At 47.8% G+C, this 14,221-nt stretch overlaps 1 protein-coding gene across 2 annotated transcripts in view; it reads right to left on the minus strand.

Annotated features, from left to right (window-relative positions):
* Positions 1-14,221, minus strand: part of RICTOR (RPTOR independent companion of MTOR complex 2) — a 1,569,237-nt gene that overhangs the window by 571,317 nt on the left and 983,699 nt on the right. For both annotated transcript variants that reach the window (XM_086960557.1, XM_086960556.1), the window contains exon 30: positions 11,589-11,818. In XM_086960557.1, the coding sequence (XP_086816683.1) occupies positions 11,589-11,818 (230 nt within the window). The remainder of the gene's footprint in view (positions 1-11,588; positions 11,819-14,221) is intronic.

The raw sequence follows: 14,221 nt of genomic DNA on the forward strand, positions 1-14,221 counted from the left end.
AGTTTAGCCCGAAGACTGCTCTTGTCCATGCTACTAGGATAGCTGGTCTATCGGTTGACTTACAACCAATCACCATAAGGGTTGTTTGGACTGATACATAGTGATCACTAGAATAGTGAACACTGAATATCAGGCCAACTTCTCACAGAAATATTCTGATAAAAAGCAGCAGGTGCCGTATTGTCCATGAATGTTTCTGCAAAATGAAAGCAAGGCAATTAACCCATGATAACATATTTTGTGCCTCTGGCCTCGTTTTCACTTTTTAATGACATCACTACTAACCTTCGTTTATCTTATTATACATTTTACTGTACTTTTACACTGCATATCTTCCCTCAAGCCAAAAGCACAAGGTGGTATGTCAGAGGAGGTCTCTGTAACAGAGCAGGAACTGAAGGCCAGCTTTAGGCACTAGGATTATTTATACAATGAGTACCTAAGCACCACACCCCAATCACACTCCATTTTAGAGTTATGTAAAAACTAATACAAATGTCTTACTACTCTCTTGTCACAGTGTGACCCGGCTCCTGAAGTGCAGCAATGCATTAACGGGGGTGCACCAACAGCTGGCCCTCACCTACATCTGAAGTAACAGAAAGGGGGCGCGTATCGCCACAAGAAAGAATTAGCGCCCCAGTGATGGAAGGGAACCCTCCCCTCACCAACGACCCCACCACCGCCAAAGCCAACCTCCAAGAAGGAATGAAAGACGTCGCAGAATGGATGAAGATCTGCCGTCTGAAACTGAACTCAGACAAGACGGAAGTCTTCATCCTCGGACCATCTCCCTCTGCTTGGGACGACTCCTGGTGGCCCCCTGACCTGGGCATCTGACCCAAACCAACAGACCACCCCTGCAACCTAGGCTTCATCCTGGACTCCTCCCTCACGATGACCAAGCAAGTGAACGCCGTCTAGTCATCCTGCTTCAACACCCTGCGCATGCTTCGAAAGATCTTCCGATGGATTCCCACCAAAACCAGGAAGAGGGTCACCCAGACCCTTGTCACCAGCCGTCTGGACTACGGGAACACCCTCTATGCTGGAACCACAGCCAAACTCCAGAAAAGACTCTAGCGCATTCAGAACGCCTCAGCACAACTCATCCTGGACATCCCTCGCCGCAGCCACTTCTCTGCCCACCTGAAAGAACTGCACTGGCTCCCCGTCAACAAGAGGATCACGTTCAGACTCCTCACCCACGCACACAAGGCTCTCCAAGACACGGGCCCGAAGTACCTCAATAGCCGCCTCACATTCTACACAACCACCCGCCAGCTCTGATCCGCCAGCCTCGCCCTCTCCTCCGTCCCACGCTTTCGGAAGTCCACCGTCGGAGGAAGATCCTTTTCCTACCTGGCAGCCAAGACATGGAACTCCCTCCCCACTCACCTACGGCTGACCCTGGACCATTTCTCTTTCAGGAAACAACTCAAGACCTGGCTGTTCGAGCAGTAGCGACCCCCCCCCTCCCCCCTCAGCGCCTTGAGACCCTTGCGAGTGAGTAGCGCGCTATACAAATTTTGTTGATTGATTGAACCGTGCTAATGATGCATCCGCGCTATTTGTGCGCGAGGCTTAAGACGTCTGCTGTGGCATGAGAGACTAGAGCCTAGCCCTCTGTTCGCACCCTGCTTCCCTAGTGAGATGATTCTCAGGTCCCCTCCACCCAAGGCTGTAAAGGGTAACCTAGATCAGGAATGCGAAACCCTCACGAACAGTCTACGAGCAGCAATAGACCATGTTGCACCTGAGAAAAGGGAAAGGATCAAAGATAAGGGAAAAGGGGGACCCTGGTTTAATAAATCATTAAGGGAAACAAAGACAAAGCTCCGCCACACAGAGAGGCGATGGCGTAAAACTAACGACCCAGCAGAGCGAGAAATCTATAAGACCCAGCTCAATCTATACAAAAAACAAATCACTGCCACCAAAGCATAATACTATGAGAGTAGAATCACTACAGCGGCCAACAGACAGAAGGAGACCTTCAGAATATTGAAGGAACTCTGCCAAAAGGCAGAGCAAAAACCAGAGGATAGAAGCATTGACTGCAACACATTCCAAGCTTTCTTTCTGCAGAAAGTGAGAGATATCCTCTCTGACATTGATAATATCTCGATTAACTATAGCCCCGCTCACCTGCCTCAGGAACACCCCTCAGATCTTATGCTCACTAGCCTCCCCACACTGGACCCTGTTTCCCTCCGTCAAATCATGACTCGAATCAAAACATGATCCCCCTCAGACCCCTGCCCCCCCAAATTTTTCACAATGGCACTCCCTGCCTTGGAAAGCCATATCATCTCCATGCTCAACCACTCTCTGGAGACCGGGTATAAGCCATGCAACCTAAAAGAAGCTAGAGTCATACCCCTTTTAAAGAAATCTGGGGCGGACGCGGCCAATCTTAAAAACTATAGGCCCATATCGCAGCTACCCTTCCTCGCAAAAGTCCTGGAGCAACAGGTCCTCAAATCGCTCTCTTCTTTCCTGGAGGACAACCAACTCCTCCACGCTCGCCAAGCAGGCTTCAGAGCACACCACAGCACTGAACTGGTCATGTTGACGGTACTTGACGAGCTTAGAACCATGGCTGACAGTAAAAAGCCCAGTGCCCTGATCCTATTGGACTTATCAACTGCGTTTGATACTGTCAGTCATGAGATACTACTGACCAGACTCTCAACCTTGGGCATCAATGGTCAAGCGCACCAATGGCTCAAATTGTTTCTATCTGACCGGCCCCAAAGAATTCAGCAGGGTTAGCAGACATCAGAGAAAGGGTTGCTTAGTTGCGGCGTCCCTCAAGGCTCCGCTCTGTCTCCACTAGTTTTTAATATTTATCTGCAACCACTGATAGATAGATAGATAGATAGATAAAAAATTTATATTGCGCAAAACAATAACCCGAAGGTATCAAGGCGCCTATCAATAACATAAAAAGTCTGAATCAATCATCCTTACACATAGGCCTGTAGGAAGAGGCGGGTTTTTAAAGCGCTGCGAAAGGTCTGCAGGGAGGGGAGGGACCTAAGATCCAAAGGAAGATCATTCCACCATTTAGGAGCTAAAGTGGAGAAGGCCCTACCACCCCATTTAGCCTTTCGCACGCGAGGGACTGAGAGAAGCAATTTCCCGGAGGAACGCAAATTCCTTCCGGGGATGTAGTGGGAAATGATTGAACCCACTCCAGAGTCACTGTTCCTTGCGATGGCTCTGTATATCATACACAGGACCTTGAACCGTACTCGGTACTCCACAGGAAGCCAGTGCAACGTTTTTCTGGCCAAAGTGGCCGAGGAGCGTCTAGGAACATCCAGAACAAATCTGGCCGCGGCATTCTGGACAACCTGCAAGCGCTGCAGGAGGGTCTTATTTAGCCCCGCATACAGCGCATTGCAGTAGTCTAGGCGTGAGCCAATGAGCGCGACCACTATTTGCTTTCTGGACTGTACAGAAAGATATTTCCTGATCCTTCGCAGGGTGTGGATAAGGCCCCAACAGGTGGAGATGGTCCTACTCACCTGTCTACCCATATCCAGGGCAGGATCTATCATCACCCCAAGATTTTTTGCAGATGTAGTGGGGGAAGGGCACACACCTAGCGAGTCAGGCCACCAACTGGAGGACCAGATATTTTCGTTCCCACCAAACACCATCACCTCAGTCTTCTCCCCATTCAGTTTGAGGGAGTTCTGAATCATCCAGTGACCAACCGCCTCCATACAAGATCTAAATTTGGAGACGGTCTGCACATCTGAATGGGAGAGAGAGACGAGTATTTGGGTGTCGTCAGCATAGGATACTACCTCCATCCCGAAAGTTCTTATTAGTCTGGCCAGTGGGGTCACATAGATGTTGAATAGGGTCGGGCTAAGAGCCGACCCTTGTGGGACCCCACATAGCACAGGCCGGGATGGAGATAGAAACTCACCCATCTTGACTCTTTGTTCCCTCCCAGTCAGGAAGGAAGTCAGAAGATCTAGAGCTGCGCCCTTCACCCCCACATCCCCCAGACGAGATGAAAGAACTGAGGGAGAGAGGGTATCAAAGGCCGCAGTTAGGTCTAACAGGACCAGGAGGGTAGTCTGGCCTCTATCCACTGTCGTGCGGATGTTATCGAGCACGACAGTGAGGGCCGACTCGGTGCTATGTTCCCTCCTGAATCCATGCTGAGAAGAGTCAAGACAACCCGAGCTCTCTACAAAAGCGGCGAGATGCTTATTCAGATGAGCCTCAAGCATCTTCGCAGGGGCGGGAAGCAGCGAAATTGGCCGGAAGTTTTTCAGGACTTCCGGATCAAGAGAGGCCTTCTTTAGCAGAGGTTTTACTACTGCTTTCTTCCATTCCAGGGGGAAGACACCATCTCTTATTGCTAGGTTCATAATTTCTAGCAGTGGTGGTAAGAAGGACTCCTTGCACTGCTTGATGATCTTCAGAGGGCAAGTATCCAAAGGGGAACCGGACTTGATCTTGTTAAGCAGGACTTCAAGATCCTGCGGTTCTAGTGGTGGAAAGGAGTCCAGAGTGCTTAGAGAAGGAGCATCGAAGATGGGCGGATTCGACTGAGGCAGGGCATTAGAAACACTGATGGCAGCTCTTTGTTTCTCAAGAGCAAGATGGATTTCCAAAATTTTTGTATGAAAGAATAGGGCAATCCTATCGCATAGGTCCTGCGAGGGGATAACAGGGTCAGGAGTTTGTAAATCGACTAACACGTCGACAATTTTGAATAGCTCCTTCGGAGAGGAGAGCGAGGTGGTCAGGGCTACAAAGTAATCTTGTTTAGCCTGCACAATCTCAGCCTTGTATTTCCTGACAAGGAGTTTGTGGGCTTCTTTATTCTTAGAGTCCCAACTAGAATGCCAGAGCCTCTCCTTCCTCCTCACTTCTTGCCTGAGGAGCCTAAGGGAGTCGGAAAACCACGGAGCAGAGGGTCTCTTCCTTGCTCGACGTCGGGTCTGTATGGGAGCTAGCTCATTCATAGCTTTGGTCACAACCTGTTCAAAATGATGAACTGCGGTATGTACATTATCCATACCCGTGATAGAAAGGCTAGCAGCCCAAGGCGCAAAGGAATGGTTGCTGATGTCCCTAAAGTTTCTAGCCGTAACCATAGAATGATTCCCTTTTTTACTTCCATCCCTCATGAGGAATTCCAGATGGAATGGAACTGCGAGATGGTCGGACCAAGATAAATGCACCGGATCCTTAGTAATAATACGATGGTCATTCGAAAAGATGCCATCTAACGTATGACCTGCCCGATGAGTCGCCCCACTGACTCGCTGCATAAGCCCACAGGAAGCCATAGCCTCAATGAGTCCTGAGGTGTCAGAGGCATCCTGTCGTTCTAAGTGATAGTTAAAATCACCTAGGATGGAGAAATTTTCTCGACCAAAGTATGGTTCCAAGGCCTGAAGAAATTTAAAAGTAAAATCAGTCCGTGGGCCTGGCGGTCGATATATTAAGATTCCATGGAAAAAAGGGCACTGTGCTTCCTTGATGGTGAAGTAAAGGGCTTGGAAGCAGTCCGGGAAATCAGAAACAGGTGTAGTGTGACATTGAAGGTGGTCTTTATAGAGAATCGCTATACCACCTCCCACTCGACCTTGTCTGTCCAGTCTGGTCAGGCAGTACCCTTCAGGGACCGCATCGATTAGATCAGGACCAGATGAAACTTTGGCCCAAGTTTCAGTGATGAACACTAGGGTTGGTTTCCTATCTAAAACCATTTCCCTAAACATAATCTTATTTTTAATAAGGGAGCGGGCATTAACCAGGATACCTTCTACTACCATAGTTGTAGGCCCAATCGCACCAGAGTAACCAGGGGGAGAGAAGCAGTGGGGATTGGCAGGCCTGGAATTGGTTGAGCAGCCACAACGCAGAGGACGGACTAGGTCAACTGGTTCAAGAGAATGCGTACATCCTAATCTGCGGGGTTTTAAACGCAACATGTCCTGACGGGAATAACTAAGCAGAGGGGATGTAACAGCGGCGGAGTCCAGAGTCCAGGCGTCCAGCGCGTCCTCAGCGCGGACGGGCGCAGACGGGCTGGACTCTGGCGTGACTCCGGCGTCCCTGCGGCGTCCACGATGCGCGTACACGCTGCGCGTCCTGTCCATTTAGTTATGAAGGGCTCTAGCGAGTCCACGAGATTGGCTTCAGCCAATAGCTGAGGAGTCTTACTTCGACCCTCCCAAGATGGTGCCCCAAGTAAACAAAGCGCGGGGACCGGCCCGCCCTAATGGCAGTGATTGCGGCGTAATACCGCTGTGCAAGGAAGCGTTTCCGTGAGATTAGGACACAGGTAGGGGAACTATAAAATTATTAGCAGTACTAAACTATTTTTAAAAAAAAGGGAAAAATGCGACTAAATAAGATAAAATAAACGACAAAAAAGGGTTGGTTAAAATATTCAATGGCAGCCTGCTTCTTACAAGAAGCGCGATGTGCACGACGAAATTCAAACAGAGAGTGAGCCTCTCAACCTACCCGCTTTAAGTAGGACACCGGAATACAGCCTCTAGCCAGTCCACGAGATTGGCTTCAGCCAATAGCTGAGGAGTCTTACTTCGACCCTCCCAAGATGGTGCCCCAAGTAAACAAAGCGCGGGGACCGGCCCGCCCTAATGGCAGTGATTGCGGCGTAATACCGCTGTGCAAGGAAGCGTTTCCGTGAGATTAGGACACAGGTAGGGGAACTATAAAATTATTAGCAGTACTAAACTATTTTTAAAAAAAAGGGAAAAATGCGACTAAATAAGATAAAATAAACGACAAAAAAGGGTTGGTTAAAATATTCAATGGCAGCCTGCTTCTTACAAGAAGCGCGATGTGCACGACGAAATTCAAACAGAGAGTGAGCCTCTCAACCTACCCGCTTTAAGTAGGACACCGGAATACAGCCTCTAGCCAGTCCACGAGATTGGCTTCAGCCAATAGCTGAGGAGTCTTACTTCGACCCTCCCAAGATGGTGCCCCAAGTAAACAAAGCGCGGGGACCGGCCCGCCCTAATGGCAGTGATTGCGGCGTAATACCGCTGTGCAAGGAAGCGTTTCCGTGAGATTAGGACACAGGTAGGGGAACTATAAAATTATTAGCTAGTTAATTATTGATAGTAGCTCTAGCCAAAATGGACTGTAAAATACTCAACTACGCTGATGACACTCAACTCCTCAGCATACACAACACCCCCCTTGCCCAGGCCCATGTCCAAAATGTGCTCAGATTTACAGTGAGTTGGATGTCAGCAAACTCGCTGAAAATCAATCCTGACAAGACAGAGGTCTTGGTCATCCCTTCTATTAATTCCCCTGGAACGATTACTTCTGGCCCCAGGAGCTTGGTCCCAACCCTACCCCAGTGCCGGTCGTGAAGAGCCTTGGTTTAAAAATCGACTCCGAGCTCTCAATGGCCAATCAAGTTACCTCGGTGGTCGGTACATGTACCCGCCTGATCAGACAGATGCGGGAACTCGCCCCTCTTTTGACCACCACCTCACTACAAATGATAGTTTTGGCCACCATCGTTTCAAGGCTTGATTACGGCAATGCCTTATACATGGGCCTCCCTCAAACACTAGCTAACAGACTTCAGGTGGTTCTAAATGATGCAGCAAGACTGATCTTCAGGCTTCCTAGAAGATTCCATGCCACCCCGTTGCTACATGAACTACATTGGCTCCCCATTAGGCAGAGAGCGAAATTCAAGGGCCTCTGTATCATCCATAAATCAATCTATGGCCTTGCCCCAACTTATATAAAAGAACGCCTGGAGGCCTATGTGCCTGGCCGCACACTACGGTCTTCAAAGGCCTGTCGTCTATCCTGCCCCCGGTATAAGCTTACATCAAAAGGAGGCAGAGCCCTCTCTGTCTTAGCCCCCCAGCTCTGGAACGAGCTTCCTGAACGTCTCCGTAAGGAACCTGTAAAGAACCCTCCCTGCTTAGTTTCAGGAAACAGCTGAAAACTATCCTGTTCAGAGAAACACTTAGCACTGCTAAAACTCATGCGTCGACCCTGTGTCGTGTAGCTGCCCACCTTCTGCCCCCTAGCGCTGGAGAGACCTGTTGGTGATTCAGCGCTGTACAAATGTCAATTAACAATAACAACAATGATTGTGAAGCATTAACAAAACGTGACGTGTGAAAGGTCTGCCGTAATCAGGTGTGAAGGGGAATTTACACTCCTTGGGGTGGGCGGCGGTCACAATGAAAGATCATTCAAGCCACTGGGACAGGTGTTAGCAGCACTCCATTGTTGAAAAGGGATGGAAGAGACCTGGAAAAGAGAAAGCGGCCAGGACTGCGGTCTTAGGGCGCTATAGAGCTGTGTTTATTGAAAATGCATCAAGATATAGAAGAATTCTGCATAGTGCAGTTTTCGGGCCATAGCTTCACAGAAGGAGGGTGTAAAAGGTCAGCTTTGCTGGCGTGAACGCCGCACTAACGTGTAATGGGTGTTGCAGTGTTATTCACAAAAAGCGGGCACAGAACCGGCAAATGACGTGACTGTAGCCTCATATGCCGCCACTTTCTGCCCTCGGAACACGAATGTTGGCACTGTCCTCACTATAATGCCTGGCGCCCCAACATACGCAGTTATCTCCTTTACGTAAATGCACTAGGGCGGCAGAGAAATAATATACTGTCATTGTCGGGTATTATTACAGAGTTTTCCCTAACCCAGACCAAGGAAAATAATAAAATAAACCGAGCGCAGAATCCCTGAAGCTTGCGCAGGGCTCTGTATTACATAAAAAAAAAATAAAAAAAATAAACGGAGTGCAGTGTCTCAAAAGCGGGCACCTCGCTTGGTATCAAATAAAAAACAAAAAACACGAAAAACTGAGCTTGGTGTCACGCTAAAATAAATGCGTACATACAGAGGAGAAGAGGGTGCAGCAGCACTATATAAACATCAAACTCCAGGACCAAGACGCTACATTTACTTACAACCATGTCCTGCAAACAAGGGCGAAAGACTGCATTTAAACCAAGCACGCACATGCTGATTAAAACCAAATGGCCCCTACGCGCCGCTGCTGGCTCCCAAGAGTAAAACGCTCTGGGAGTGAACATTTCCCTAAAAGCTGGGACATCCACACGCCTTTGGCCAATTGCGTGCTAAAGCCAGACGTAAAGGCCAATGGCGTGTGAGCACCACATACACAAGCTTCACCTGAAGCTGAAGTCATTCCAAGACGTTTATTTCCTATGAAGTGCATGCGCGCTGCCATAGGCTCGACCTAAAAATTAATATATAGGCACCAAAACGATAAAGATCCCCAAGAGGGTTCTGGAGATAGATTATAAAAGAAACAATAAATAAAGACTTTTCATTCAACTGCCACCACTCACTGAAAATTCAACGAACTTGAAACATCAAAACATTTTCAGCAAAAAGTCACATCAAGGATGAAAGCATTTATTAAGGACTTTCGGCGATCCGCTATGGTGGTGGGCCAGTCTACAGTCCAGTTGCAGCATTACCTTCTATTGAGTGGTCCTGCTGCAAGGGAGACAGGATGCTGAAGGTGCTAAAAGAAAGCCGAAAATACTGTGCGGTCTTCCTGGTGCTACTCATTGGTCCACGGTCTTGGTGAAGAAACTCTGGCCACAGGAGTCAACATCTCTCGAAGTTCTCTTAGGGTTCAGCAAATGTCCAGTTTGCGACTGTAATACTGCTTGCCTGGCCAAGCAAAGTCAGAGGTTCCCTTCTTTTGGCAATAACTATCTTTTGGGCGGCCAAACTGCACTCCAACACCTCTCCCAGGTCCAGGTGATGCGGGTGCAACTTTTGAGCATTGGGTATCAGTTTTCCAGGTTCCAGTGGGGCGAGGAGCGAGGATCACGTATTTGGTGGTTTTGGCTACCAACTCACCAGGAGATTTTGTGACTCTGACTCGTAGAGTCTCTCCTTCTGGCTAGGGTCCAGGGAAATCTTCTCAAATAGGACACAGGAGGCACAGTCCTTTCCTTTGCTAGTTCCTTTGCTAGTCCCAGGAGCAGCAGGGGCAGTCTAACACCAGTGAAGCCTCTCTTTGCCAGGTCCAGGGTCAGTAGAGCAGTCCTTCAGTCCTCTTCTACAGTCTAAGCAAGATCTGAGTTCTGGGTGCCAGGGGTGGCCCGTTTAATGCCCAGAAAGTGCCTTTCGTGAGGTCGTGATCAGTAGCCAATGGGTTACTTGGTTCACTCCCGCTTGATGATCACTTGCTGTGAAGTGTGGCATCTAGCTTCCCAGGGTGCTCAATTCTGCTCACTTCCAAGGGGGCAGGTCCTTCTCTTGGTGCGTGGTGCTCGGTAGCTCATCCTTGAGGTGTGCTTACCTGGGGGATACTCGTCCATGGAAAGGAAAAATAAATAAAAATCATTTTGGCCAGTGTTTCCCCGTATCTGTATTCAACACCAACCTGTCGCTTCAGACAAAAGGGTAGTCCCTCTTGAGTGACTTTACAATTTGCCCTTGAAAGGAAGTTTCCCATTTGCTTCCTTTCAGAAGACGGCCTCTATTTTTACATGTCCTGGGAGCAGATTACATGTCTCACCAGGTGGGCAGAAGGGTGGATTGTTGGATAGCATCTGTAAATGGGTACTTGGAAACTTAGGCAACTTTCAAAAACTTGCATGCAGCAACTAGTTACATTAATTTCGACTTGCACATCAAGTCGGGCTTAATGTAATGAGTTCTTTGATACCTTGAAGTACCAACTTAAGTAGTTCCATTCAGAAGTTAGGACAGCAGAGTTGTCCGCATGTAATCCTGTACTCGCCAATGGGGCTACTAGCCTCTCGCCTGTAAAAATGACAATTGCACATTTTGTCTGTTAGAGCATGTTAAACTCATGTTCTGCTTTTTAAAATACTGGATCCTGCCTAAGTACTCAATAGACCTGCAGTAGAGTGCCATATACACATTTTAAAAGAGAGGTATGGGCTTTGCCACTATTGTAAATGGCCAAGTCGAATTACCAGTTTTTAAACTGTTCTACAAGTCTGCATTGGCAAGCTGGGAGATATGTTTTACATTGTCACACTCAGGGTGGCTCAACCAGTGCAGCAGTATGGGGGGGGACTAACTTACAGGCTCTGGGTACACCTGGTACCATATATTAATGACTTCTAAGTAAGAAAGTTTATGGCAATTGGGTATAGGCCAATCAAACATACATGTGTAAGGGTCCAGGCACTGGCACTGATATCTGGTCAGCAGGCCTCAGTGCACTCTGAGTTGAAAAAACAGCAGCATCAGTCCAAAACTTTGGGTTGATCATGTAAAAAAGTGTCATTTACTTACAGTGCTGCATCTTGATGCTACACAAAGTGAGGAAGAAAAAAATAGATATAACTTCAATAGGGCCTCATTCCTTTTAATGTCACTTATGGAAGAACGGGTATTCCTTGCACCACATAATTGCAGCTTTAGCATCAACAAGGTGAAGAAGCACACAAGAAAATACATATCTTAGTGATCTAATGATATCTATTTGAGAAGTATGGGCTCCCTAAATGAGAAAACAAGAAATATGCTAACAATACATTCCTCAAAAAGTAGATAATATGAAATTCCCTTACCTGCTGGTGTAGATTCACTTTCACTGTTGTGTCGTGAACTGGTCGACTCCGAGTTCAAACTTAGTGTACTTGGTATGGACGAAAGTTCACTGTACAGCTGATCAATATCATCAGGAACAACTGGCCAAGGATGCCTGCGACTGTGTCTTACTGCATCCCAATTGAGTTGCTTAAGAATGTCACAGCCTTGCTTTGTTTTAGATAATATACCAAGAACGTAAACACAGGTTCTAAAACAAAATAAAACGCATGTTACAGATGCAATCCATTAAATACATGCTTAAATAAATAAATGTAGATGGCTCAGTTAAGTAAACAAGCATTTACAATGCAATAGGTCTCGCATTATTAAAGTTTGAGCTATTGGCATTGTAAATGACAATGCCTTTTATTCATTTGTTTTTAAAACCTGCAATCGGTGCATAAACACGCACTTTGAAAGTATAGTCCTTGCTTACGATGAGCAAGGCTGGCAGTAAAAGAGACTGCCACAATGCCAATAGTTTTAACTTTCTCAAATGTGACACCTATACCATTTGTAATGCAATATGTGCTGTATTTACGTGACTTAGATGTATTGATTTCACAAATATCAATGACTTTAATAATTAATACTTAAATAAAAGTTATTGTAATTTATAATGGCAATAGCTTAAACGTTTGTAAATAACTTGTGAAGATTATGTTCATTGTATTTTTTTGTGATGAAAATCAAAGAACAGAAGTGAAATATTAACATCTTTTTGTGACATTTGTAATAAAGCTTGAAACATTGAGAGACCATATTTGAACCAGTTGTTGTTGAATGGTTGCACAGATTGATGCTGTGGTGGCGACGAGTGATGCTGTGGCATTCAGTGATGCTGTGGTAGCGCATATTGATGTTGTGGTGCCCCTGAGTGATGCTGTGGTGGTGCTGAGTGATGCGAGAGATAGAGAGAGAGTGAGGGCGAGAGAGTGAGGGCGCAACACAGAAGCAGGGAGGGCATGTGGGAGGCAACACTGAGGGTGGATGGTAGGCAACACAGAGTGAGGGAGGACGGTCAGTAGGCAACTCGGAAGGAGGGCGGAGGCAGCACAGAAGGAGGGTAGACATGATGCATTACAGAGGGAGGGCAGTCGACTGCAACACGGATGTAGGAAGGGCGTTTGGAACGAAACACGTTTCGGCAACAGGAAAGGAGCAAGGGTGGATGGGAGGCAACAGGGAGGGATGGTGGGTTGGAGCCAATAGTGAGAGATAGGCATCAGTGATGGAGGGTGGGTGGTTAGACAACAGGGAGGCAACACAGAAGGTTGGTGGGCGGAATGCAACACAGTGGGTGAGTGGGTGGGCTGCAACACAGAGGGTGGGTGTAATGCTACACAGAGGGTGGGTATGGCAACACAGAGGGTTAGGCAACGCGGGGGGTTAGGCAACGCAGGGGGTTAGGCAACACGGGGTTAGGCAACGCGGGGGGGTTAGGCAACGCGAGGGGGTTAGGCAATGCGGGAGGGTTAGGCAGCGCGGGGGGACACACGAAGGGTGGGAGGTAACACGGAGAATGGGTGGGGGCGGCAGGCAACACTGACGGTGGTTGGGGGTTCGCCAGGCAACACGGAGGGTGGGTGGTAGGTAGCACTGGGTGGGTGGGCAATAGGCAACACATTGAGCGAGAGGCAACACATTGGGCAAGAGGCAACACAGAGGGTGGCTGGGTGAGAGGCAGCACAGAGGGTGGCTGGGTGAGAGGCAGCACAGAGGGTGGCTGGGTGGGCGAGAGGCAGCACGGAGGGTGGGTGGGCGAGAGGCAGCAGCGAGGGTGGGTGGGTGTCGGGGCGGGTGTGAGGCAACACTGTTTAGGCGGGAGGCAACATGGAGGGAGAGTAGGCAGGAGGCAACACGGAGGGAGGGTGGGCGGGAGGCTACACGGTTTAGGCAGGAGGCAACACAGAGGGAGGGTGTGCGGGAGGGAGGCAACATGGACAGGCAACATGAAGGGAGGGTGGACATTCGTGTGAAAATAACCAAGTATGAGTAATGTTCGCGGTGTATGTAGCAGCCTTGAGTTATTGTAATAAGATTAACAAAATAACCAACAATAAGAAGGTTATCAAAAGTTATAACTCAACTCAGATGTCGTATGTATAATGTAGCAACAATGCGCCGTTATTCTATTCACACTTTGCCTTTACCGCTAGCTGCTCTGCCATGAGCATAATTGTCTGCTAGTAGTTTTGGAACAGGGGTTAATTGTGCGGACCTTGGTAGATTAAAAGATCAAACCCAGCAGGATATTCTGTTATTTTATTTGCCCAACACAAATTTTTTCTCGTCTGTTGGTATAGCGCAGTACTACTTAAAGTCTCAACCTATTTTCTTCCAAAGGGATTTTGAATTAGCCATGTTTATAAAAAGCATAGTACAAAAGCAAGTAGGAAGAAAACGTCCTTTTACGAGTAATCCAACGCACTGTTGCTCTGTGCACTGTGTCTTTTCCCAGCGAATAGAAGAAAGGTAACAAGAGTGCTAGACGCAGAGGTGCAAAAGGCGAATCGTGAATAACAAAAGACACAAAGGACCAATTAACAGGATACATCAACAGGGCACTGAGTCTCTCTGTAGTTGGTAACACACTGAGAAAGGGGATGGG

The sequence above is a fragment of the Lissotriton vulgaris genome, chromosome 3_1 (assembly GCF_964263255.1).
Source record: "Lissotriton vulgaris chromosome 3_1, aLisVul1.2, whole genome shotgun sequence".
Taxonomy (NCBI): domain Eukaryota; kingdom Metazoa; phylum Chordata; class Amphibia; order Caudata; family Salamandridae; genus Lissotriton; species Lissotriton vulgaris.